Raw genomic sequence first — 27,977 nt, 5'->3', positions numbered from 1 at the left:
AAATAGAGAATTAACACAAGTAAAGGGAAAGATTTGGGAAAGGGATAAAAAAAATGAAAAAATTAAGTAAATAAGTACATAGGGATTGGATAATTATGTCTGCGGGCAGGAGCAAGCATGAACAAATTAGGATATAAACACCTACAATGGTTGGTACATAGGCTTATATACAACATTTTGGATCAGTGGAAATGGTCCAGAAGGGTTATATGGAAACTATTATTACCATTTTTCTTAACAACTAATTCCATTACTTAGTCTAATAGGTTAGATTTACCACAGTACATAATTATCTATTTAAGTGTTTATTTTCCTTTTATATCATCTCAATGTGTACTTCAGAATGTATAAATAATTGTAGTTTTATACATATAAAAAAATGGAAAGGGTTATATGTGTGAAAAAAGTACATGATATTTGTGAATTCCTTATCCAAATAAAAATAAAATTTAAAAAAAAAGAAACATTGAGATAGAAGACGCGGCTGTCAGAGGCCTGTGCACTTGATCAATCTCCCTCTCTCTCGATAATGAGAGAGTGTGCTGATTTGCGAGTCAGGGTAACTCAAATAAGCAAAGCTGCAGCCTGTAACATTGAAACAGCAAACTATTGATCACCATCACCCCACCTCCGCTGTGGTAGGAACTTTATCTTTCTCCCTCTTCCTTGTTAGTAAGGGAAAACCAGCTGAAATGTCGAAGTGGCTAGGATGGATAGTAGTTTTTTGATGGAGTCTAGATCATGGTTTCTGGGGGCTTGCTATTGCTTGATAGGTGGTAGTGGGGGGCTGATGCTTTTGCTAGAGTAAGTGGTGGGTTGATGGTTTTGCATCTGCTTGTGCATGGGAGGGGGAGTTACACAGGGATCTATGCTGGGACCTCTGCTGTTTGAGATGTATGTAAATGACCTGGATGAAAATGTAGATGGGTGGGATAGCAGATTTGTGGATGATGCCAAGGTTGGTGGAGTTGTGGTTAGTATAGAAGAGTAGCAAAGAATACAGAACAATATAGATCAATTGCAGATATGGGCTGAGAAATGACAGATAGAGTAAGTAAACTTCATTTCTGAGTTAAACAGCACAAATTATAAAATTTGACTAGACATTTCCACTCAGGATTAATATTTTGACCAGGGACCCTTCCCCAGTCTTAAGTACATACTTACTTATACCAATCATAAAAACACCAAAATAAGAGAAGTAGTAGTCCATTTAACCCTTCAAACCTACTCCATCATTCAATATATTAATTGGATCTCTATATCAGCTCTAATGCTCTCAAGTCCTTTCCAGTCTTTTATGTCTAGGAATCTCTACTTTTAAATGAAAGCTGGAAAACTGCAGATGTTGGAAATTTGAAATAAAAACAAAAAGATCTTAAAAACAGATCAGACAGCACCTTTGGGAAAAGCACGTTAATGTATCATATGAAATACACTCAGGTATATTCAGCAACTTGATCTCTACAGTCTTTTGTGGTAGATAATTCCACAGGTTCATCATAACCTATGGAAACGAGGGTTGGGTATGGGGCTAGCAACCCCATCCTGTAAAAATCCAGTGCCACAGAAATGCCAACAGAAACTCCTAAGACTTTATCCCTAGGAGAGGAAAAATACACTAAGAAGATGGGTACACCTGGGGACAACTTGAAAGACTGGCTCAGGACAGAGGACTCTGGTGAGCTACTGTTAGCAGTCTATGCCCCAGTAGGGGTGATGGCCTTAAAAAGACCCTTACCTGAATGAAGAAATTTCTCACCTGTTGTATCTTGGTAATATAACCTAAACATACTTTGCGCTTCCAGTCTGTTCAGCCCTATTAGAATTTTTTATGTTGTAACGAGAGCTCCATTCATTCTTTTGATCTCTGTTCAATACAGGCTTAGTCAACCCAATCACACCTCACATGATAAATGCTACCACCCCAGCAATCAGTACAACAAACTTTTGTTATGTTACTTCTAAAGCAAATAAATTCTTCATCAGATTCAAGCTGCTGACTATAGTCCAGGTGTGGTCTCACCTATCTATCTATATACTACTAAAACTCTCATGGTCTATGTCTGTCTGTCTGTTTGTGACCTCCAATTGGCGCAAACGGTGCATTATAGCGGCACTTTTTTGGCTATATCGAATTCAAATGTGCTAACTTACAGAAAGCAGGCAAAGTTCAGGGTTATATATTCGTATAAAATTGCTCATTCGCCAGAAATCAACAGGCTGGCTTTCACCTGAAGCCCGATCAGCCATCATGGAAATCCAGACACGACAGCCCGACGCATGCGCACGGCCAGCCTCAGCAGCAACACCTACTGGAGCAAAAGGCCAGGCAGCTCTATTTCGAGGGCACAAAATACTCTGCAGATGCTGGGGTCAAAGCAACACTCACAACACGCTGGAGGAACTCAGTAGGTCTGACAGCATCCGTGGAAAAGAACAGTCAACGTTTAGGGCCGGAACCCTTCATCAGGACTGAAGAGGGAGGGGGCAGGGGCCCTATAAATAAGGTGCGGGGAGGGTGGGAAGGAGAAGGCTGGTAGGTTCTAGGTGAAAAACTAGTAAGGGGAAAGATAAAGGGGTGGGGGAGGGGAACCGGGAGGTGATTGGCAGGAAAGGTGAAGAAGGAATAGGAGAAAGCACAATGGGAAGTAGAAGGAGGTGGAACCATGAGGGAGGTGTTAGGCAGCTGGGGGAGGGGGCAGAGTGAAACTGGGATGGGGGAAGGGAGGGGGAGGGATACTAGGATGGGGGAAGGGAGGGGGAGGGATTTCAAGGGGTCACATTCTGCTAATCACTATCAGCATGTGCAGGATTGGGACAGATCTAACTGCCACCCATCGATAAGAGATAATTAAATCTTATTGTAATGACGTACTTCGAGACACCCATAAAACCCTTTGCTGCAGTCAAAGGACAGCAGTGACTATATCACGGCCATTTAGGAGAGTGCCAACCACATCATCAAGAAACAACAGCATCTTGGAGGCTTTGGTGTTACCGCTTCTTTTCTTCTATCAAGCATTATGGTAAAAATATATGGATAGCCTAATTATGCCGAGTGGAAAGAGAAGGGGGCATTATGGTCAAGAGATGATGCCAAGCATTACCGGGAAGCGGCATGGAGAGGGAGAGAACAACAATCGGATGAGGCCAGGGCCACATGAATCCAAGATCAAAGAGAAAGAACAAATAGAAGAGTGAAGAGACGAAGGATGAAAGGGCTGCGCATCTCCAGAATGACAAAAACAGGCAGAGGAAGTGGAGGAGAGAGGAAGAGACAGAGGTGCCTGGTGGTAGGACAGCGCATTCACGATTAAAAATACCCCTCAAAGTCAATGAGGTTGCCCTTTGTATCATCGATAAAAACACCAATACTGCAAATTTACTCCAAAATGTGAAGCTTATTGTCTGGGATGAGTGCCCCATGATTAGGAGGGAGAGCTTTGAAGCTGTGGGCCGCATTCTTCGTGATGTATGCGGCAAGAATGAGGCCTTCAGGGGTATTTTAACCATTTGCTGTGGCGATTTCCGTCAGCTTCTAGCAGTTATGAAACGCAGAAATGATGCTGATGTGGAGAATTCATGCACTAAAAAATCATACTTATGGAGAAGCTTCATCAAGTTTCAACTGAAGAGAAACATGATTGAGTGAGGGAGAAGGACAATATTCTCAGTTCTTACTGGGTGTTGCAGAAGACAAGATTGAGAAAAATGAAAACAATGAAATCAAATTAATTACCTGAAGATATGATTCTGCCAGCAACAACTATGGAAGAACGCATTGATTTCATCTACCCGACATTCGACAATCCTGCAGAACTCTTCTCGAAGAATTCTATCTTGGTTCTTCTTAATGAAATGATGCGAAAAATAAACTTCACATGCATTAGGCACTTCCCTGGAATCATGAAAGAATACTGCTCCTTCAATGCCGTAAGTGAAGGAGCAAACACCACTCATTTTCCTACAGAATTCCTTGATTCCATCGAACTCTCTGGATTGCCACCACATAAACTGGAATTGAAGAGGGAATCTCCCATCATTTCAATGAGGAACTTGGATCCACCAAGGCTTTGCAATGGAATGCCAATGATGGTGGAAGAACTGCACGACAATCTCATCGTAGCAAAGATAAACATTGGTGCACTCAAAAATTGTCATGATCCTAAGAATCACTCTCAATTTATCAGAAGGGGAAAATGTCCCTCTTCAGCAGAGCCAGTTCCCGATACAGTCATGCTTTGCTATGACTATACATAAAGCACAAGGCCAAACCATGGAGAATAGGTTGATTTATCTGGAGAAACCTGTATTCCCGCATGGTCAACTGTATGTGGCTTTAAGCCGGGGAAAAAGAAATGAAAACATTAGAGTATTCCTGAAGGGTGCAGATCAACCAGAAATGTGGTCATAAAAAGTGTCCTTCGTTAAATGAGGAGGAGCAATATTTGTCTTTCTTCTTTGATACTCTTGAGTTCTTCTTCTTTAATTTCCAAAGCACATCACATCACACTGCAGTACCTTTCTCTCAAAAGGTGCCCCAACGGCTCACCAGGTTGTCTAGTATACTACTAAAATACTCATGCTCTATCTGTTTGTCACCTCCAATCAGCGCAAACACTGCATTACAGCGCCACTTTTTTTTGGCTATATCGAATTAAAATGTGCTAACTTACAGGATGCAGGCAAAGTTCAGGGTTATATATTCGTATAAAATTGCTCATTCGCCAAAAATCAACAGGCTGGCTTTCACCTGAGACCCGATCGGCCATCATGGAAATCGGGACGCGACAGCCCGACGCATGCGCAGGGCCAGCCTCAGCAGCGACACCTACCAGAGCAAAAGGTCAGGATAGCTCTACTTTGAGGGCACAAAATACTCTGCAGATGCTGGGGTCAAAGCAACACTCACAACACGCTGGAGGAACTCAGCAGGTCGGGCAGCATCCGTAGAAATGATCAGTCAATGTCTCGGGCCAGAACCCTTCGTCAGAACTGAAGAGGGAAGAGGCAGAGGCCCTATAAAGGAGTTGGGGAGAGGAAAGGAAGGAGAAGGCTGGTAGGTGCCAGGTGAAAAACCAGTAAGGGGAAAGATAAAGGGGTGGGGGAGGGGATAGGCAGGAAAGGGGAAGAAGGAATAGGGGAAAGCACACTGGGTAGTAGGAGGTGGAACCATGAGGGAGGTGACAGGCAGCTGGGGGAGGGGGCAGAGTGAAACTGGGATGGGGGAAGGGAGGGGGAGGGAGGGGCAGGGATTTTGAGGGGTCATATTCTGCTAATCACCATCAGCATGTGCAGAATTGGGACAGATCTAACTGCAACCCATCAATAAGAGATAATTAAATCTTATTGTAATGACGTACTTCGAGACACCCATAAAACCATTTGCTACAGTCAAAGGACAGCGGTGACTATATCACGTCCATTTAGGAGAGCGCCAACCACATCAAGAATAATCAGCATTCTTTGGTGTTAGTGCATCGTATCTTCTATCCAGCATTAGAGTAAAAAAAAATGGTCAGCCTAATTATGTCGCATGGAAAGGGAAGGGGGACATTACGGTCAAGGGATGATGCCAAACGTCGTCGGGAAGCGGCAAGGAGAGAGAACAAGAATTGGATGAGGCCAGGACCGCACAACTCCAGGATCAAAGAGTCAAGACAAAAAAAAGATGATGAAGAAGACAGAGGAGGAGAGGCATGCACGTCTCCAGGATCAGAGAGAAACAACAAACAGCAGAAGAGCTGAAGAGACGGGGATGATAGGGCTGCATGTCTCCAGAATGACAACGAAAGGCACAAGGGTGCCAGATAAACCAGAAATGATGCCATCAAAAATGTCCTTCATTAAATGAGCAGCAGCTATATTTCCTTTGCTACGCGTCGTTCTTCTTTAATAAACTGATGTCTTCCACTTCACTTTCCAAAGCAAAGCGATATCAAGAGCATTCAGGAAAATTTAATGTTCATTCTGCTCATATCAGACTGCACTATCCTTCTCTTAAAGGGAGCCCCAACAGGTCACCCCGTTGTCTAGTCTTCTTCAAAATTGCAGTAAGATATTTGTGGTTCATATGCTTGAAATCTTTTGCAACCAACACCAATACCCTATTAGTCTTCTGAACTACTTTCTGTACCTGCATTTCCCTCCAAAGTTGGTGGCTAACCTGCTGGGTTCCTTCAGTACTCTATGCCTGAACCTACATGTTCACTTCAGAGTCTGTGGTGGGAAGAATACCCGAGGAGCCACCAACATACAACTCCCTTAGGAGAACATCTTACTTAACTCAAGTGATCACACCACTACTACCACCACCACAGCAAAGCAAAATGCAGTGAATTTCTGGGGAAGGACATCCAGACATCTTATGTATATCAACAATCCCCAATCCATCACCATAGAATTGGAGTGAAATAGCATGGAAAATGGGCTCTTTGACCCACCTCATCCATACTAACCAAATTGCCTGAGTCTTACTTGCCTGCACGTGACACATATTTCTCTAAAGCTTGTACCTGTCAAAATATTTTAAAGGTTCTCTACCACTTCCAGTGATAGCTCATTCCACATAAACATCACTTTCTACATGAAAAAAGCTATACGGCAAGTCCCTTCTAAATCCTTCATCTTTAAACGTACGCCTTCTAGTTTTAGACTCCCTACCCTGGGAATTTTCCCAGAATCCCCAGGGAGAATCTGAAACTCACTACAAAGATCAAGACTGCCGGGTACATTGCATACGTTATCAGCACCCTCCTGTATGATAGCAAGACTTGGACCATCTTCTCCAAACAGCAGAGGAAACTCAATAGTTTTCACCTGCGCAGCCTTCGCCGCATCCTCGGCATCACCTGGAGAGACAAAGTCCCAAACTCTGAGGTTCTCTCCAGCGCTGGACTTCCCACAATGTTCACACTTTTAAGACAACGCAGACTGCGCTGGCTGGGCCACTTCTGTCATATGAAGGACGGTAGACCCCAGCTTTGCTTCAAGGACGACATAAAAGCCTTAAAAATCAAGAGAGTGCTGGGAGGATACAGCAGATAACGGCAACAAATGGCAAGGTACTCTTCAGCAACACCTAGAGCAAGGTGAAAGAGTGTTCCTGAGTCAGTTTGAGGAGTGGACAGCTAAACGGAGAGCATAGCGGACAATAATTCCATGACGCCCTACACATGCAGCAACTGTGGCAGAGCCTACCGTTCCAGGATCGGCTTCAATAGCCACAGTCAACGCTGCTCGATAAACCAGTGACTACCACAGGTGCAGTATACATGGTCGACCACGACCGATGGAGGCCACACACACCCTGGGGAGAAGACTGTGGCTATTCACTTTGCGTAAGCCCTCATCACTTTATCGTGACTTTATAAATTCTCTATCTGGTCATTTAATAATACTGCTTAATGTGAATTTCCCCCCAAAAGGGATGATTTCACATTTATCCATGGTATACTGCATATGCAACACATTTGCGGCAAATTTTCAAAACCACCTTGAATATTTTTGTATTGCCCTCACAACTTCAAACAGTTTGTCATCAGCAAATTCAGAAATACTACTCATTATTCCCTCTTCTAATATATATACATATATGATTTTATGTCAACTGTTTATTCATTTCCATAGAAACTGCCTGACCTGCTGAGTTCCTTCAGCATTTTGTGTGTGTTGCTTTGGATTTCCAACATCTGCAGAATTTCACGTGTTTCTGAAAAAGACCCAATTGTGTTTTCCTTCTGCTAACTTAATCCATGCCAGTATACTGCCCCTCGGGTCCCTTTTATTTCGTTCTCCTCTCACTATATACATGTACCCTCCATAGAAAAAGACAATGTACATTCTCTATGTTTTATACACCTCTATGTCACTCCTCAATCTCCTTCATTCCAAGGAATAAAGTCCTAGCCCACCCAGCCTCTTCCTGTAGCTTAATTCCGGCAGCATCCTCAAATCTTCTCTGCCTCCAATCCAGTTTAATGGTGTATTTCCGGCAATATAGCAACCGAAACTGAATGCAATACTTCAAGCACTGTCTCACCAACATCTTGTATAACTACAACATGATATCCTAGCTCCTATACTCAATGCACTGATTGATGAAGACCAAAATACCAAACACCACCTTCAGCATCTGTTAACCTGTGACACCGCTTTTAGCAAACAATGTCCTTGTACTCCCTCGATCCCCTTGTAACACAACACTCCTCAGGGCTTGACTATTTACTTCATATCTCCTATGCTTGTTTGGTCTCCCAAAATATAATTCTTCAGACTTATCTAGATTAAAAGCCATCTTCTCAGCTCTCTGCCCGTATACCCAGCTTATCAAAATCCTCCTGTAATTTTCATATAAACTTCTGCACTTACGACAATACCACATTTTAGTATCATCTGCAGACTTACCAACCATGCCTTGTACATGTACATCTAAATTGTTTACATAAATAATGAACAAAGTACAAGGTAAACTTATTATCCAAGTACACATGTACTTATGTATATATGTACATATACAATGCTGAGATTCATTTTCATATAGTATACTCAATAAATCCATAGTAGAATAATAACCATAATAGAATCCATGAAAAACCGAACCAACTTGGGTGTTCAACCACTGTGCAAAAGGAAGGAAGGAATGGAGGGAGGGAAGCAGAAATAAGGAATTTCTGTTCAAAGGCATTGGTGTTCCCATACCAAGCTGTGATGCAGCCAGTCAATACACTCTCCACTACACATCTATAGAAGTTTGTCAAAATTTAGATGTCATGCCAAATCTTTGCAATCTTTTAAGGAAGCAGAGGTTTTGCCTTGCTTTCTTCATAATTGCACTTGAATGCTAGGCCCAAGACAGGAATTCCAAAATAATAACAGAGGAAGTTAAAGTTGCTGACCTTCTCAGTTCTGATCCTCCAATTAGGACTGGCACAAGGACCTCTAGTTTCCTTCTCCTGAAGTGAATAATCATCTCCTTGGTCTTGCTGACATTGAAAAAGAGTTTGTTGTTATGGCACCACTTGGCCAGATTTTCTGTCTCCGATATGACAGTGGTGTTGTCAGGAAGCTTGAATATGGCATTGGAGCTGTGCTTAGCCAGTCTTAAGTAAAACCAGTAGAGCAGTTGGGCTAAGCACACAACCTAGTGGTGCACCTGTGCTAATGGAAATTGTGGAGATGTTGTCAATCTGCACTGACTGGGGTCTGCAAGATAGGATTCATTCACAGAAGGAAGTATTAAGGCCAAGGTCTTTCAGCTTATTAATTAGCTTTGAGGGGATGATGATATTGAATGCGAGCTGTAATCCATTAACAGCAACCTGATACATGCAAGAGAAAATCTGCAGGTGCTGGAAATCAAAGCAATACACACAAAATGCTGGAGGAACTCAGCAGGCCAGACAGCATTTATGGAAAAGAGTAAACAGTCGACGTTTTGGTCCGATACCCTTCATCAGGACTGCATCTTTGCTGTTAAGATGTTCCAGGGATGAATGAATGGCCAATGAGATAATAACTGTTGTGGACCCGTTGCTCCGGTAGGCAAACTGGAGCACATCCCAGTCACTTCTCAGGTAGGAATTAATATGCTTCATCACCATCCACTCAAAACACTACATCACTGTGGATAAAAGTCGCCTTCTTCTTCGTCTTGTTTTACAGCAGTTGGCACCCAGCTTAAAGGTGCATTACCGCCACCTTCTGCTCCGGAGTGCACGATAGACTTACATTCTAAATCCCTTCACCCAGTCTCACACACACACATACCCTAACCTACACTTTATCCTCCCATCTTTGGCCATCCTAGTACCCTATTCCTGCTTATTCATCATATCCTATGAAAAAAAAACCTGTATCCTTTAAAAGTACCCTGACCTGTGCTCTCTCACCCATGCCCAGTAACCCTTTTAATGTGAATTCCTGAACCAATTCCCTTAATTCTCATCATCTATCTCTGTATCCCATACTTCCTGCAACTCAGAACTACATGTTCTACTGACTCCTCTTCCTGACATTCCTCACACAATCCTGCCTGGTGCTTCCCTATCATTTTCAATGTTTTGTTTAATACACAGTGCCCCAGCCTTAACCTACTCCACAGTTTCCTCTCTTCTGTATCCACTACCTACCCTAGTAACTGCAACACTCTTTTGTATTTGATATAAATGCCTCTCTTTCCCCTCCCTGTCCCATCTTTCTTGCCACATTTGGTTGATTTTTTTTCCCAGATTACACACTTAACCTCTGCTTTACTGATACTAATGTGCATTTCTTTCTTTTAATACTTTATTTACAATTTTCAGTTTTACAAAGACAAAATATATTGAAAACATACAAAACAATACAAAGGAAATACAGCTCCAGGTGGAGCACAGACACAACAAAACAAAATCAAAAACAAAAAGGCTGCCAATTTACAAGATTACATAAATAAACTTTCAAAAAAAAGAGTTGACACAATAGTGACATCACGGGAACAATGTAAAGTAAAATGAATAAAGGAATCCTGTTTGGCACCACACCCACTCATGAAACTAGACAGGTCAAGGCCACTATGTATGTGAGGTAGTATGACACTGAGCCAATAAGGGTCCCCATATCCTCTCAAATATATTCTGTGTATTGGGTTTGCGCAGACGCAGTCTTTCCATTTGTGTAATAGACAACATCTCCTTGAGCCAGTGTGCGAAGGTGGGTGGAGTAGTAGACTTCCAGGTCAGAAGAATAAGTTTCTTAGCCACCACCATTCCTAGATGCAGAGCAATCTGCATGTTGTGCGGCAACTCAAGAGTCTCTGCAGAGCATCCAAAGATGGCGAGGTCGTGATTGGGCTGAATGTCTCTAGAATAGACTTTTGAGAGCCACTCAAAAATTGCAGTCCAAAAGTTGTATAATGTAGGGCAAAACCAGAAAAGATGTGCTAGTAAGCCCTCAGCAGAGTGGCACTTATCGCATTCAGGAGACACAGATGGGAAGATGCAATTCAGTTTTGTTTTTGAATAATGCAATCTATGCATCAGCTTGTACTGAATTAACCCGTAGCGTGAATTAATAGAACAACAGTGAACCCGAGACATGGCCTCCTCCCAAAGTTCCGCTGATGTCTCTGAGTTCAAGTCCCTGGCCCAGGCTTCCCTAATAAAATCTGTAGAAACCAAAGGAGTAAAGCAATTCACAAATTTTGATATTAAGTGTTTGGAGTCTGGAGGGAGCAAGAGGTTTTCAAGAAAGGAATGGGTGGTGGAAGTAGGCTCAAAGTGTGGGCACTTTTCCTTAACGTAGTGTCTGACTTGGAGATAGCGAAAAAAAATGTGAATTTGGAAGGTTGAACATAGTGCTTAATTGTGTGAATGATGCAAATTGGCCGTCGATGTACAGATCTAAGAAAGTTTTGATACTCCTCTCTCTCCAGACTTAAACACCCCATCTAATTGTCCAGGCTTGAATGAGTGATTTTGACAAATGGGAGCATGTATAGAAACACTGGGAATTTGGTGAGCCACTTTTATCTGATTTAATATTCGTAAAGAACTTTTTAAGGTAAAGTTTTGTTGGATTAGCTTGTCTGTTGAGGCGTAAATGGAAAGCAGAAGAGCAGGAAGTGAAGAATATTTAACAACAGAGGCTTCCAGCTGTAGCCATGAAGGTTCTTCTTGGGTCTCAGCACCTCCACATTTCCAGTATGTAAGAGCCCTGGAGTTAGCTGCCCAGTAGTAATGTTTGGAAATTGGCAGACCAAGACCGCCCTCCTTAAGAGGTTTGTGTAGGTGAGCCTTAGATATCCTGTGTGATTTGCAGCCCCACACAAAGGGCAATATGATAGAGTGAAGCTCCTTAAAAAAGGATGCATTTAAGTACATAGGGAGGTTTAGAAAAAGATATAGAAACCTGGGTGGGCTCACCATTTTAATCGCATTTACCCGTCCAATCATGGACAAGGGCAGTATCCTCCAGGACTCGATATTTGTTCTGAGTTTTTCTAATGAGTCTATAAAGTTAAATTTGAAAAGATGCTTTGGGTTCTTAGTCAGTTTAATCCCTAGATTAAATGTGCATATAGAAATAATTAAATATAGAAATGTGCATTTCTATATTTTCTTTCTTTAATGCCCTCTTTGCCAACTCATCCATCCTCTCATTCTCCTTCACCCCTACATGTGCTGGAGCCCACAGAAATTTTTACCTGACCTCCCTGATTTGCAATTCTTGTGACTGACTGAAGGACTTCATAAAGTACACCTTGCCGACTGTTTGAGTGAAAAGACCTTAAACTTGCTAGAACTGAGGATGAATCTGAGCATATCAACACTTTGACTTGTCTAGCTTTCTCCACCCATTGCAACGCAACCAACACTGCCAGCATTTCCACTGTATACACCCCTAACTTATTAGATGTTCTTCTGCTGATTCCAATTTGCTTTGCTGGTATTGCCACCCCAAACCGTCACTCCTGTTTCAGGTTCTTTAGCACCATCCGTATAAATCTGAGTGTAATCACTATACTTTTCCATCACATGACAGTTAAATGCACTTACCAAATCAGTTTTACATTTTCCTTTCCTTTTTACCTCTAACAAATGCCAGTCTATATCAGGCCATACAATCTTCCATGGAGCTACAACCGGATAAACTACTGAAGGACTTATCCTTAGATCAATCACTCCACATTCTTTAGCAATATCATTCCCTACCCGACTAAAGTTACCCCTCTGAAACCTCACATTTTCCCAGCACTCCTGCAACACTCCTTTTGCAGGGTGAGAATCATTGTGCCCCTGCAAATTAGCCTAGCAGTTTGCCATCAATTGCATCCTTAGTTCCAAAGGCATTATTCCCACTTCTACCTGTAGGGCTGATACTGGTGATGTAAGACCATCTCTACCGTTAGGCAGCAGAGTACATAAAAGGTATGTTCTTGTTAGAAGGACAGATGGGGATGGAAAGATAAGAGAACCTTGGATGTACAGAGAGGTGATGAATTAGTTAAGAAGAAAAGGGAAAAGTATGTAAAGCTTTCAGAAGTTAAAAATCAAACAAAGCATATGAGTATAAATAAGACATAAAAGAACTAAGGGGCAGGGGATTAGGAAAGCCAGGAGAGGCCATGGCAAGTGCTTGGCAAGTAGGATTAAACTGAATCCCAACACATTCTATACATACATCAAGAGCAAAAAGAACAATTGGAGAGAGGGTGGGACCACTCACAGATATGGGGGGGGGGGCATTTGCTTGGACTTGGAGTATGTGAGTGAGGTTCTTAAATGAGCACTTTGCTTCAGTATTTACCAAGGAAAACGAAATGAAGGACCACGAGATCAGTGCTGAGCGTACAAGTACATTAGGGCATTTAGAGGAAGTGTTGGGTCATTTAAAGAGTATTAAGGTGGACAACTCCTCAGGGCCTGATGGTCATTTAATGAGTTTTAAGGTGGGTAAGTCCTCAGGTTGTTGAAGGCAAGAGATGAGATTCAAGATTCAAGTACATTTTTTCATCAAAGAATATACAAATTATACAACCTTAAGATTTGTTTGCTCACAGGTAGCCACAAAGCAAGAAACCTGAATGAACCCAATTAAAGAAAAATAAAAATAAAAATAAAAAACTAATATCTGATGCACAAGAGAAAGAAAAAAAAAACACTGCTGGAGTAATGCATACAGTTCTAGTCAGCCCACAACAGGTACGATGTTGAGGCTTTGGAGAGGGTGAAGAAAATGTTCATCAGGATGCTGCCTAGTTTAGAGAGCATGTGCTATCACAAGAGACTGGATAAACTTGGGTTGTTTTCTCTGAAGCGCCGGAGGCTGAGGGGAGATCTGATAGAGGTTTACAAGATTATGAGAGGCATAGATAGAGAGGACAGAGTGTATCTGTTTCTCAGGGTTGAAAAGTCTAATACCAGCGGGCATGCATTGAAGGTGAGAGGGGTAGATTCAAGGGGGATGTGAGTGGCAAGTTTTTTTTTACTCATGGATGCCTGGAATGTGCTGCCTTATATGGTGATAGAGGCAGAACAATTTAAAGATGTGCTAAACTGACAAAAAAATAGCTTGTTACCAGCAAAATACTTATATGGGTGGCTGTATGTTATCCTGCTCAGACACTTCGTTTGTTGAAAAGAGTAAATTATTATGCTTTTATTTCATGCTGTATTACTGTTCATGAACATCCTTAATTTATTTATTGGGGTGGCCCAGTAGCATAGTCGCTAGCACAACACTTTACTGTACAGGTGACCGAGGTTAAATTCCCGTTGCTTTCTGTAAGGAGTTTGTACTTTCTTCCTGTGACTGCGTAGGTTTCCTCCGGGTGCTTCAGTTTACTCGCAAAGTCCAAACATGTACCTGCTGTTAGGTTAATTGGTCATTGTAAATTCTCCCATGATTAGGAAAAGGATTCAATTGGGGATTGTTGGGCAGTATGGCTTGCCCTGTATCGCTAATCTGCGCTGTATCTCAATAAATAAATTTACGGAATTTATCACTTGGTACAATTTAAAGCTATGTTACAATTGCTAATTAAAAGAGAATAGAAACCTAAACTGGTATCTTACCTTCCAAAATGCAAAACTGAATTGTAATCATATTTTGTCACCAAGTTATTAGATTTCTTTATTTTAAAGTTAATTTCTGATCCTGTAAAAATAATTTAAAATATTATCTTTTCCACTGTATTTTGCACATAATGCTTAACACCAAAATGTTAATGGATAATATTAAAATATTATATAGTGACATTACTGAGGCCATTATCACAATCACAGTAAGAAATTAGTTATATATGGCTTTTATTTGTCTAATTTTATTCATCATTACTTATTAGATGGTAGAAGAGAACATTGAGATATATATGAGTTCTCTAATTAGAAGATGTTACATTATGATCTACAAGATTTAATAATCTGGCCATTGTCTGAGTGTGCGGTGATAGAGTGGTAAGGCTTCGGATTAACAGGTGGAGGAACACATAAGAAGATGGAAGCCTCCTTTTCAAAAAAAAAAGAGTAGTCAGGATGAAATGCTCCTCCTGCCAGATGTGGGAATTCAGGATATCTGATGGTTTCCTTGATATTTACATCTGCAGGAAGTGCACCCAATTTCAGCTGACTGACTGACCAGGTCAAGGAGTTGGAGCTGGAGTTGGATGTACTTATGGTCATCTGGGAGGCTGATGAGATAATTAAAGAGGTGGTCACATCTAGAGTACAGTCAGTACTTAAGACGGCAGATGGGTGACCACAAGATGTAAGGGGTTAAGCAGTCAATGCAGGGTTCACCTGTGGCCATTCCCTTCAGCAACAAGTATACCTCTTTGGATATTGTTGAGGGGAGAATGACCCATCAAGACATAGCAGCAGCAGCAGCCAGGCTAGTGGCACTGTGGTTGGCTCTGAGGCTCAGCAAGGAAGGGTAAAGTCTCAACATTGGGGGGGGGGGTGGTGAGGGGCAGATAGGAGATTTTGTAGCTGTAAAAGACACCAGGATGGTAGAGTCCAGGATGTATCACATTGGCTGCAGGATATTCTCAAGGGAGAGGGTGAGCAACTAGAGGCCGTGGTGTATATTGGCACCAATGACATAGCCAAAAAAAGAAAGAGGTTCTACGTAGTGAGCATATAGAAGTAGGAAAGAGGCTGAAGAGAAGGACCTCCAAATTAGTTAACTCCAATTTCTTGTGGTGCTAGTGCAGGTAGGAATGTAGATAGATAGGATAATGCAGGTAGATAGCACAGTGGCTGAGGAGATGGTGCAGGGGGCAGGGTTTCAAGTTCTTGAAACATTGGAATCTTTTCTGGCGAAGGAGTGACCTGAACTGGAGGAGAATCAATATCCTGGCCAGAAGATTTGGTAATGCTATGCAGGAGAATTTAAACCAGGGGCGGCCAACCTTTTACATTCCATGCGTCAATTTTTTCACTCACGAGTTCAGATGTGCCATACAACTCTTGTACCCCCATTCAATTCTTGTAAAAATATGTTAATATAGAACTCCTGCGTGAAAAAATTGACGCATGGAATGTAAAAGATTGGCCACTCCTGGTTTAAACAGTTTTGCAGGGGGCTGGGAACTGGAGCACCAGGTCAGTAAGTGAAGGATCAGACAGGAAGGTAGATTCAGGGAAAGTATCTAGAAGCAAAATCGAAATAACAAGTATGATGGGTTGGAGAATTTGAAGTGTGTATTTTAATGCTAAGAGTATCATGGGTAGGGTGATGAACTTTGAACATGAATCAGTACATGGAACTACGATGTTGTTGCCATTACAGAAACTTGGATGAGAGAGGGGCAGGAATGGGTGATTAACGTACCAGATTTCTGAAGTTTTCCCTCAAAAGCCACCATGACAATGAGAAACAGATATATAAACAGATTAAGGAATTGGGTAAAAATAATACCATTGTTGTCACAGGGGATTTCAACTTCCCTAATATAAACTGGTACCTTCTTAGTGCAAGGGGTTTAGATGAGGCAAAATTTATTCAGTGTATTCATGAGGGTTTATTAAATCAATATGTGGACGGTTCCAACAAGGAGCTGTACTGGACTTGGTATTGGGTAATAAGCCTGGTCAGGTGACTGATCTTTCAGCGGGTGAGCAGTTACAGAAAAGTGACCACAATTCCTTAACTTTCAGGATAGCTATATACAAGGATAGGGATCGTCTTCGAGGAAGTGTTTTAAATTGCGGTAGGGCAAATTACGAGGGCATTAGGCAGGAAATAAGAAGAGTTAATTGGGAACACCTTTTTATCTGGCAAGTCCACTCAGACATGTGGTAGGTGTTTAAAGATCAATTGCACAAAGTAGATGATAGGTTAGAAGGATGGGGATGAAAAGGTTAGATAACCTTGGATGTCCAGAGAGGTGATAAATTTAATCAAGAAAAAGGAAAAGTACTTAAAGCTTCAAAAGTTAGAATTGAACAGAGCACGAGAACTATAAAGAAGGCAGAAAAGAACTAAGGAGGGAATTAGGAAAGCCTGGAGAGGCTATGAAAAAGCCTTGGCAAGTAGGATTAAAGTGAATCTCAACACATTCTATTAATACATCAAGAGCAGGAGGTTAACTAAGGAGAGAGTAGGATCACTCAAGGATAAAGGAGGGAACACTTGCTTGGATGCAGAGAATGTGAGTGAGATACTTAACAAGCACTTTGCTTCAGTATTACCAAGGAAAAGGACATGAAGGAACAGGAACACACATCAAAGTTGCTGGTGAACGCAGCAGGCCAGGCAGCATCTCTAGGAAGAGGTACAGTCGACATTTCGGGCAAAGGAACAGAAGATTGGAGCTGACTGTTAGGGCTTTAAGAGGTCAAGGAGTGTTGGGCCTCCTAATGAGTATTAAGGTGGATAAGTCCCCAGGACATGGTGGAATTTACCCAAGGTAATTGGAGAAAGCAAGAGATGAGATTGCTGGAACCTTGACTAATATCTTCGTGTCCTCTCTTGGCACAGGTGAGGTTCCAGAGGACTGGTGAGTGACTAATGCTGTACCTCTATTTAAAAGGGGAACAAGGGAAAATCCTGGGAACAATATACCCAGTGAATCTGACATCAGTTGTAGGGAAATTGCTGGAGAAAATTCTTAGGGATAGGATATATGAGCATTTGGAAACCTGCGGTCTAATTAGGGAAAGCCAGCATGGCTTTGTGCATAGCAGGTTGTGCCTTACCAACTGATTAAGTTTTTGACAAGGTGACGTGAGATATTGGTGAGGGTAGGGCAGTGGATGTTGCTTACATGGATTTTGGTAAGGCATCTGCCAAAGTCCCTCATGAGAGGCTAATCCAGAAGATTGAGACTCATGGGGTCCATGGCAAATTGGCTGTTTGGATTCAGACTGACTTGCACATGGAAGACAGAGCAAAGTGGTTGAAGGCACTTATTCGAGCTGAAGGTCTGTAATTAGTGTTGTCCTGCAGGCATTTGTGCTGGGATCTCCGCTGTTTGCGATGTATATAAATGACCTGAATGAAAATGTGGATGGGTGAGTTAGTAAGTTTGCAGATGATACCAAGATTGGTGGAGATGTAGATAATGTAGAAGGCTGGCAAACAATTCAGCACAATATAGATTAGTTGCAAAAATGGGCAGAGAAATAATAGATGGAGTTTAACCCAAATAAATGTGAGGTGTTGTACCTTGGTAGGGCAAATGCAAGGAGACAGTACACTGTTAAGGGCAAGATCCTTAACAGTATTATCAAGCAGAGAAAATTTGGGATCCAAGTTCATAGCAAAGTGGCTACACAGGTCAACAAGGTGGTTAAGGCAGCTTATAGAATGCTTGCTTTTATTTGTCAAGACATTTGAATTCAAAAGTCAGGAGATTATATTGCAACCTTATAAAACTTTGGTTTGGCCACATGTGGAGTATTGCATAAAATTCTAGTTGCACCACTATAGGAAGGATGTTGAGGCTTTGGAGAGGGTGCAGAAAATGTTTACCCGGATGCTGCCTGGTCTAGAGGGCACAAGTTATCATGACAGGCCAGATAAACTTGGGTCGTTTGCTCTGGAGTGACAGAGGCTCAAGGGAAATCTGATAGAGGATTAAAATTATAAGAGGCATAGATAGAGTAGACAGAGTATCTATTTCCCAGGGTTCAAATGTCTAATACCAGAAGACGTGAATAGAAGGCGAGAAGGGGCAAGTTCAAAGGGGATGTGAAGGGTAAGCTTTTTTACTCAGAGTGGTGGATATCTGGAATGTGCTGCCTGGTATGGTGATAGAGACAAATATATTAGAAGCCTTTTAAAGAGGCGTTTAGATAGGCACATGGATGTAAGGAAAATGGAGGGATATGGACATTGTGCAGGTAGGAGGGAATAGTGTTTGGGTGTTTCTGATTTGCTTTCTAGCTGGTTTGGTACAACATTCTGGGCCGAAGAGCCTGTTCCTGTGCTGTACTGTTCTATGTGTACTAAGACTGCAAGGACAACATCCAAAGGTGTCTGGGGACTGAGCTTAATATTGGGAGAGTCTGGGGTCACTGTCCCACTTGGTGCCACAATAATATCAGCGCCGGACTTCTGGAGCGAGGGTTCCCGGGTTCGAATCCAAGTCGGATTGAGCATCGAGCTAGCAACTCGGCCTCATAAAAACAAGAATAGCTGTTATGGAAACACCATCATGACGGGGCCCCGATAACTCCACTGCCCAGTTAAGGGCTATTCTTCTCTTCTTCTTCTGGGGTCACTGACGTGCAACTGTTTTTGTAAACTCTGGTGGTTCTGAGTTTAACACATTATAAATGTGCATTTGATAATTTACTTTTGCATTAATCGCATACAAGAATAAGTTATTAACAGACAGTCCTTACATACGACTTCAGGATAGCCCAAAGCAATTTACAGCCAAGGAAGTACTTTTGAATTGTTTCACCAATGTAATTTAGGAAATGCATTAATTAATTTACTCTTGTGTCACAAACAGCAATGTAATGACAACCAGATAATTTACTGGTTGAGGAATGAAAACTGGCCAGAACGCAAAAGATATCTAGTAATCTTCTTTGAAACAGTGTCAGGAAACTTTCCATCCACTTGAGGACAGATATGTTCTGAAAGGCAACTCTCTTCTGATACTGAAAATCTATAAACTACCGATAATGGAAAATAAAACTAAATGTTGGAAATACTAAGCAGGTCATCAGCTTCTGTCTCTTTCCAAGAGAAAGGTCTTCAACTGAAATGTTAACCTTTTTTTTGCAAGGTGCTGCTTTTTGTTTACTCCAGTTTTGCTATATCACTTCATTTTTTTTCCCTATAGATTCTTAAATTCCTATCTTATTTGGATTTTACAATCTTAACTTTTCCCATCCAACATCAGCAAATAAACACTTCAAAATTGCAGTCATGTAAAGTTAACCAATTTTGCCCTTGATGGGATCAACCGCTATATTGTTTTAAGTGGTCTGCAGACTCTTAATAACAGATAACGTGCATAACTCCAGCTCTTTCCCTTCCCATCTTTGGTCAATTCTTATTGGTGTGATTAACTTGGATGGGAATTTCAATGTGCAAAATTAATTGTAACTCTGAAAACACTGCAAAACTTGCCCTTTGTTCATTTAGTAAACATAAGCTCAATGTGTTACAGCTCTGTTATTGAATAGTATTAGAACTGTAAAATACTGTCAACTTTTTAATCTCCTTACCTTTTTCAACGTTCTCCATTTTTACTTCCACATGGTCATCACGATCAGATCGAGAACTTTCATGATAAAAACCAAGTGCATGCATTAATTGATGTTGTATTATACCAACATCCATACAGTAGGGTATTTGTAATGATATTTCTTGTGCTGTTTTTGTTCCTGGCCCTACATATGACCAGCATCTAGAAAAACATGTTTAAAAGTAGTTTTCTTACCAAAACTTTTATATAAACATAGTACATTAAGAGCTAACTCTACTTCTTTATCAACTCTCTTGATTCATTATGTACATCAGAAAGATATTGCACAATTCTTGCTGACAATGTGAGAATCATCTTCTATTGACCATTTGAATGGATACCAGTGCTGGCTGGCTTACATACAGTACATGTTTTGTTCTCTGTTATACTCCACAGTGAACCTATCAGCAAAGATATGTTAGGGAATTACCACTTGGACCCTGCACTATATCAGATTCCATGCAAGATCCGTGACCTCATTAATTTAAGTGAGAGTTATAGGAATTAATTTTAGTTTAATTCTTTAATAAATTCCTTATAATTATCCACTTTAATTTTTGTCATTAAAAAATCTAACTCAAAAATATGAGAATTGGAACAATCAACAAGCTATGATGGAAAAGTTCTTTCCTGATTTTCCTGGTACTCAGAGAATCCAAAGAAAACCCATGTGGCCTTCAGAGAGAATGTGCAAACTTTGTAAATACCACTTGAAGTCAGGAATAGAACTAGGTCCAGGAGCTGTGAGGAATTAGCAATAACTGTTGTAACAATACTGTAACCCTTCTGGTGAAGACATTCACAACAATGCTATTTGGTAGGAAATTCCACAATTCAGACTCAGTAATAATTTCCAAGTCAAGATGGTGTGCAATCCTATGACCCTTGTCCTTTTTGTTTGCAGCAGTTGTGGATTTGGGAGGTGCTGTCCAGGCAGCCTTGACGAATAAGTGAAAGGCATTTTGTACATATCACCACGGTGCAAAAAATAAATACTATTGGTGGTAAATGGGTTGCTAATCTAGTGGTCAATTTGAGACATTAAATCTTTCCCTATCCACAGATGCTGCCTGACCAGCTGAGTATTTCCATTATTTTGTATTTTATTTTAGGTTTCCTGCAACTGCAGTTTTATCATCATTGAGTAGGTCATCCATAGGTAAATTGCAATGATAGCATTTTCATTGATCCCTTATATCATTTTGCTGATAATTAAGATGACTACTTGGCCAGTAATTAGCTGGATTAAATTTGTCCTGCATTTTTTGAACATGATAACCATGGGAAAATAATGTCTCAACACTACATTTGCTCATTCATGTTTTTCTGCAGACTTTTATATTGAAGAAGTTATTTTAAATATCAAATTTTCCAACTAAGATAACCAATATTTCTTTCTGTATGTTCAATAATTTGATTGGAATATTGACTTATTAATAAGAAGATTTTAGTCACTCCCATTTCTTCTGCCTTCAAACCACTTAGTTATTTCTTACTGGTATTTTTCTAGTCACCCCTTCATTTTTAACTAGTGTATTCATTTTCTTTAACTTCCTACTAGGCCAATCAAGAAAATGTGACAGAAAAAAAATTGTTGTTGCAAGCAGGAAATTACACCATAAATATATTTAAATACAAAAATATTTATTTTTCCACAATAACTATATTGTCAACTTCAATGTTAAAGAGAGCAAAGAATGAGATTATTATCTTTGAGTATTTGTTTAAGATGTTATCAAAACAAATAGGTCATAAAATGGTCAATCTGAATTCATAGTATGAATTATATTACTTTATATACTTACCCTACCCCATCAATAAATGCAAGATAAGTCACTTCCCTTGATCTGTATTTAAACCTGATACATGTCAAAGACTCAAACTCAGATAAAGCAGCGATTATTAATGCTCTCTGGGCTCTCTCTGTGGAAGAACAACCAATACACATTTTAATAATTAAAATACCTTTTTACATAAATATTGTGCATATCTGAAGACAAGTATACTGATGATATTACTGCTCAATTATTGTAAAGTTAAAAACCGAAACAAAAGTAGTTCAGACCAATTTTATGGAGTTTCCTAGCCATACCAAAGCTATAGTTCTGCAATGGCAAGTAACAATTTTGCACAACTTATAGACCTTACAGTGACAGTTTCCAAGATCAGCAAATATATCCTGGGAATATTCAGATTTCTGCAATAAAACACTGGGTTCCAAAATACTCAGATATACTTATATTTGACTTACTACCATATAACTTTTTAAAAAATGCACAAGATGATGGAGTTAGCCCCTTGGTGCCAAAAGCCATGGACATTCTAGGTCTACTGGGCCAGAAAGGGCTATAAGAAATAAGAAAACAAAACTGAAGCTGAGATCAAGTTCACATCAGTCATGGCCTTACTAAATGGCAGTGCTGACTTAAAGAAACATATAGTCTAATTTGTGAAGTAGAGAGGTATCCTTGATTGGCACTTCAAAATGAAGATGGCTACTTCAGAAGCAGAGGCTATATTAGATCTAGTATTGGGAAATGAACCTGGTCAGGTGTCAGATCTCTTGGTGGGAGAGCATTTTGAAGGTAGCTATCACAACTCTATCTCCTTTACCCCGGAGAGGAATAGGATCAGATAACACTAGACAACAAATTTTTTCAAAAGTGTTGCTTCCTCAGAATTTTTTTTGTTTGATAGACTACTTGAAGATGAACACAAATATAATTTCAGACTACTTGCATCATGTAGGAATTTGGAGAAACAACAAATTAACTTTTATTGATTATAATGTGCTTAATTGCATGATGGTGCTGATGCTTTGCAATAGTTCAACTACGTTAAAATATTTTGTTAATGATTTTCATTTGTACTCAGTGTCTGAGGTTTCTCGCTTAAGTGTCCAACAATAATTCGCCAGCATTGATGGATTCCAGTTGCCCTGGTATCTTTTCTCCATGACCGCAATGTCCTGGTGAAATCTTTCACCATGCTCATCACTAACAGCACCAAGATTTGCAGGGAAGAAGTCTAAATGGGAACGCAGAAAATGAATCTTTAGTGACATGTTGCATTTCATGGTTTTATATGCTTGAAGCACACTTTCAACCAGCTGCATGTAGTTTGGTGCTCTGTAACAACTTCCTTGAATGCCTTCCATGTGATTTTCTCCGGTCCCACTAGAAATTCTTCAAATTGCCTGTCATTGATGACCTGTTTGATTCGTGGACCAACAAAAATGCTTTCCTTAATCTTGGCATCAGTTATTCTGGGAAGCATCTGTCTCAAATACCAAATCCTCACAGAAATTTTTGTGCCTGGTGATAACAAATTCCATCCTTACAGTCCTGAACCCAATAATTATTACTAAAACCTGTCCTGCCATGCAGCAGCACGCCGCCTAAGCATACCCAAGCATGCCTGGACAAGATAGGAAACTTTCCAGCTTACATTTAGGCAACATTTTAATTGACTTGAATTATGAATTGAAATCATAAATATAAGTTTATTAAAAATGGTGCGTGATAGGGAAACTTCATTGTGATTTTCATGATCAGTAGCCCAAAATTCATAAGGTACACCTAAAGGTATTCAGGAAGCAAAATCTTTGTTGTCCAGTGTAATTTGGGAAAACATTTAATGGGGTAGGGGGAAATATGATGCTATTAGGCAGGAACTTGGGAACATAAATTGGGAGCAGATGTTCTCAGGGAAATGCACAGCAGAAATGTGGCAAATGTTCAGGGAACATTTGCATGGCGTTCTGCATAGGTATGTTCCATTGAAGCAGGGAAAGGATGGCAGGGTAAAAGAAGTGTACAAAGGTGTACAAAGGATGTAGAAAATCTAGTTAAGAAGAGAAACTTAGGTAAGGTTCAAGAAACTAGGTACTGTTAGAGCTCTAGAAAATTACAACATTGCCAGGAAGAAGGTCAAGAATGAAATTAGGAGAGCTAGAAGTGGCCACGAAAATGCCTTGGCAAGCAGGGTTAAGAAAAACCCCAAGGCATCTACAAGTATGTGAACAACAAGAGGATAAGCCATGTGAGAATAGCACCAATCAGGAGTGAGAGTAGAAAACTTGTGGAGCCGGAGGAGGTAGTGGCAGTACTTAATGAATACTTTGCTTCAGTATTCACCAGTGAAAAGGACATTGGCAATTGCGGGGATGACTTAAAGCAGACTGAAATGCTTGAGAGCATACAAATTAAAGAGAATGTGCTGGAGCTTTTGAAAGATATTAAGTTAGATAAGTCACTAGGACCGGACAAGATGTACACCAGGTTACTGTCGGAAGCGAGGGAGGAGACTGCTGAGCATCTGGCAATGATCTTTGCATCATCAATAGGGACGGGAGTACCACCAGAGGATTGGAAGGTTGCAAATGTTGTTCCCTTGTTCAAGAAAGGAAGTAGAGATAACTCAGGAAATTATTGACCACCAAATCTTACTTCAGTGCTGGGCAAGTTGTTGGAGAAGATCCTGAGAGGCAGGATTTATGAGCATTTGAGGACACATAATCTGATTAGGGATAGTCAGTATGGCTTTGTCAAGGGCAAGTCATGCCTTACGAACCTGATTGAATTCTTTGAAGTAACAAAACACATTGATGAAGGTAGAGCAGTGGATGTAGTGTATATGGATTTCAGTGCGGCATTTGATAAAAGTTGCTCAGAAAGTAAAGAGGCATGGGATCCAAGGAGACCTTGTTTTGTGGATCCAGAATTAACCTGACACAGAAGGCAAAGGGTGCTTGTGGATGGTTTGTACTCTACATGGAGGAAGGTGACCAGTGATGTTCCGTAGGGATCTGGTCTGGGACCTCTCCTTTTTTTCATTTTATTATAAATGACCCAGATGAGGAAGTAGAAGGGTGGGTTAGTAAGTTTGCTGAGGATACAAAAATTGGGAGAGCTGCAGATAGTCTGAAGGGTTGTCAGGGGTTACAGCGGGACATCAATAGGATGCAGAACTGGGCTGAGCAGTGGCAGATGGAGTTCAACCCAGATAAATGTGGAGTGGTTCATTTCTGTAGGTCAAATTTGAAGACAGAATACAATATTAATGGTAAGACTCCTGGCAGTGTGGAGAATCAGTGAGATCTTGGGGTCCATGTCCATAGGACACTCAAAGCTGCTGCACAGGTTGACAGTGTTGCTAAGGCGGCGTATGGTGTGTTTGCCTTCAACAACTATGAGATTGAGTTCAAGAGCCGTAAGGTCTTCAGTTCAGGAGGGATGTGGATGGTATAGAGAGTGCAGAGGAGATTTACAAGGATGTTACCTGGATTGGAGTGCATGCCTTATGAAAATAGGTTGAGTGAACTTGGGACTTTTCTGCTTGGAGCGACAGAGAATGAGAGGTGACCTGACAGAGGCGTATAAGATGATTAGAGGCATTGATCATGTGGATAGCTGGAGGCTTTTTCCCAGGGCTAAAATAGCTATCATGAGGGGGCATAGTTTTAAGGTGCTTGGAAGTACAAGGGGAATGTCAGAGGTAAGCTTTTCACAGAGAGTGGTAGATGAGTGGAATGCACTGCCAGCGAAAGTGGTAGAGGCGGATACAATAGGGTATTTTAAAAGACTCTTAGGATAGGTACATGGAGCTTAGAAAAATAGTGGGCTCTGCAACAAGGAAATTCTAGGCAGCTTCTAGAGTACAACATTATGGGCCAAAGGGCCTGTAATGTGCTGTAGATTTTCTAGGTTTCCAAATACTAGAGTCTTATCTTTAGCATCAGCATTGTTGTCTGTGGAGATGCTTGTGGAATTGGCACCTCATTTAATGTTTTCATTCACCATGAATCACAATTGGATGTAACAGAGGAAATGCTCTATTTTGATCAAAATGAGAAATAGAAGCTGCTGAAAATACTCATCGTTAGAAGAAAGAAATGAATTTGTTGATTTTAGCTCTCAACTATTTTTTGCATGCTGCTTTTGTTGTGCATAATCCAGTCACGATTTGCACGACATTCTAGGTTTACAATGATCCCAGCACACCCTTCTATACTGCTCTCTGAACCAGATGTGCTGAGTTCACAGCTATAGGGAATGGTATATATGCCAAGTCCTGAATTACTGATTACCGCATAAGAGGCATCTGCTGCTAATGGCCCAGAATGATTTGTGAATATCTAGTTTTGGACTCACACATTCTAACATTCTTCCTTTAGTATGGCATATCACACTATGCACAGAATAAATGAAACAAAATCAAAATTTTCTCCACAAAGAAAATTTGAACTGTCAATTCAGTTTAACATATAATGACATATATGTCTGCATATATTGGAGAAAAGATGTCCAGTAGGCTCATCCCTTGTTCACTCAGAATTTGCTGCATTCTCTCTGCAATATCATTCCATATATGACTAATTCAGTTGCCATCTGACATTGATGTTTTTCACCCAAAGTGTATTTGATGCCCTCCATATCTAGTGCCCCTTCCAAACAGAGAAGTACTTTCTAAAAAATTTCTTTCCTGAGCTCTTCAAACTGCAAATCACTTCCCTTATCTTACTCAACAATTTTGGCTAGAAGTGAAATTTACCATTGTCAACACAGCCTTTTATCAATTAAGGAAAAGGTGTCCAAAATCAAGACAACAACCTAACACAGAACTCATTGGTCTGTTGAGTAGCAGCAAGGTTACCCCAAGCACTTCTGTGACCTGGACTGGACAAGCTACAGCATATACACTCAATGACCACTTTATTAGGTATACCTGTACACCTGCTAGTTAATGCAAATATCTAATCAGCCAATCATGTGGCAGTAACTCAATGCACAAAAAAAAGCATGCTGACATGGTCAAGAGGTTGTTGTTGTTCAGACCAAATATCAGAATGGGGAAGAAATGAGATCTTTGTGACTTTGAACATGGAATGATTGTTGGTGTCAAACAAGTTGGTTTGGTTGAGGGGTGTTAACTGTTCCTGAATCTGGTGGTGAGAGTCCCGAGGCTCCTATATCTTCTTCCTGAGGGCAGCAGTGAGGACAGCACGTCCTGGGAGTTGGGTGTCCCCGATGATGGATGTTGCTTTCCTGCAAAGATGTTTCATGTAGATGTGCTCAATGGTAGGGCAGGCTTTACCCATGATGGACTGGGCCGCAGCCACTTTTTGTAGGACTTTCCATTCAAGAACATTGGTGTTTCTATACCAGGCTCTGACATAGCCAGTCAATATACTTTCCACTATACATCCTTTTAAGTTTGTCAGTTTTAGATTACCACAAACTCCTAAGAAAGTCAAGTTGCTTCTGTGCTTTCTGCATAATTGCACTTGTGTGCTGGGCTCAGGAGCGGTTCTCTGAAAAAATAACACTTGAGGAATTCATCAGTTGCTGACTCTTTTCACCACTGATCCTCCTATGAGTATTGCTCATGGACCTGAAGTCAATAATCAAGAGGTGATATTATTCAACCTCTGCCACAACTGTCAAATATCCTTTGTTGATTCAACTTTATCCATAATTGCCACCTCACCCCACAAAATGGCTTTCCGGAGATCGCAGCTGGACCTCTTATAACTTTCTTGGTCACAAGATTTGAATGACTTTCATCTGGCCTCAGCAGATCGTGGATCTGATGGTTCATCCAGGGCTACTGATTGGGGAAGACTCTGAATGGGTTTGTGGGGATGTACTCATCTACAACTGTTTTAATAAAGTCAGTAACAACCATGGTGTATTCATTCAAGCGAGTCCATGAATATGACCCAGTCACTGTCAGTGACACCTCCTAGGCCAACATCCACAACATTAATGCTCATTCAGTTAACTCCATT

The 27,977-nt window shown here is 40.8% G+C and overlaps 1 protein-coding gene across 1 annotated transcript in view; it reads right to left on the bottom strand.

The window, feature by feature from the left end:
• Positions 1-27,977, bottom strand: part of LOC134354321 (astacin-like metalloendopeptidase) — a 108,505-nt gene that overhangs the window by 56,330 nt on the left and 24,198 nt on the right. Inside the window, exons 6-8 of the mRNA XM_063063254.1 lie at positions 21,994-22,111; positions 20,169-20,350; positions 14,559-14,640 (exon numbers count right to left, since the gene is read on the bottom strand). Coding sequence (XP_062919324.1) covers positions 14,559-14,640; positions 20,169-20,350; positions 21,994-22,111 — 382 coding nt within the window. The remainder of the gene's footprint in view (positions 1-14,558; positions 14,641-20,168; positions 20,351-21,993; positions 22,112-27,977) is intronic.

The sequence above is a fragment of the Mobula hypostoma genome, chromosome 11, assembly GCF_963921235.1.
Source record: "Mobula hypostoma chromosome 11, sMobHyp1.1, whole genome shotgun sequence".
Classification (NCBI taxonomy): domain Eukaryota; kingdom Metazoa; phylum Chordata; class Chondrichthyes; order Myliobatiformes; family Myliobatidae; genus Mobula; species Mobula hypostoma.
Note: the sequence above shows the minus strand (reverse complement) of the source record. Positions and strands in the feature narration are given on the sequence as shown.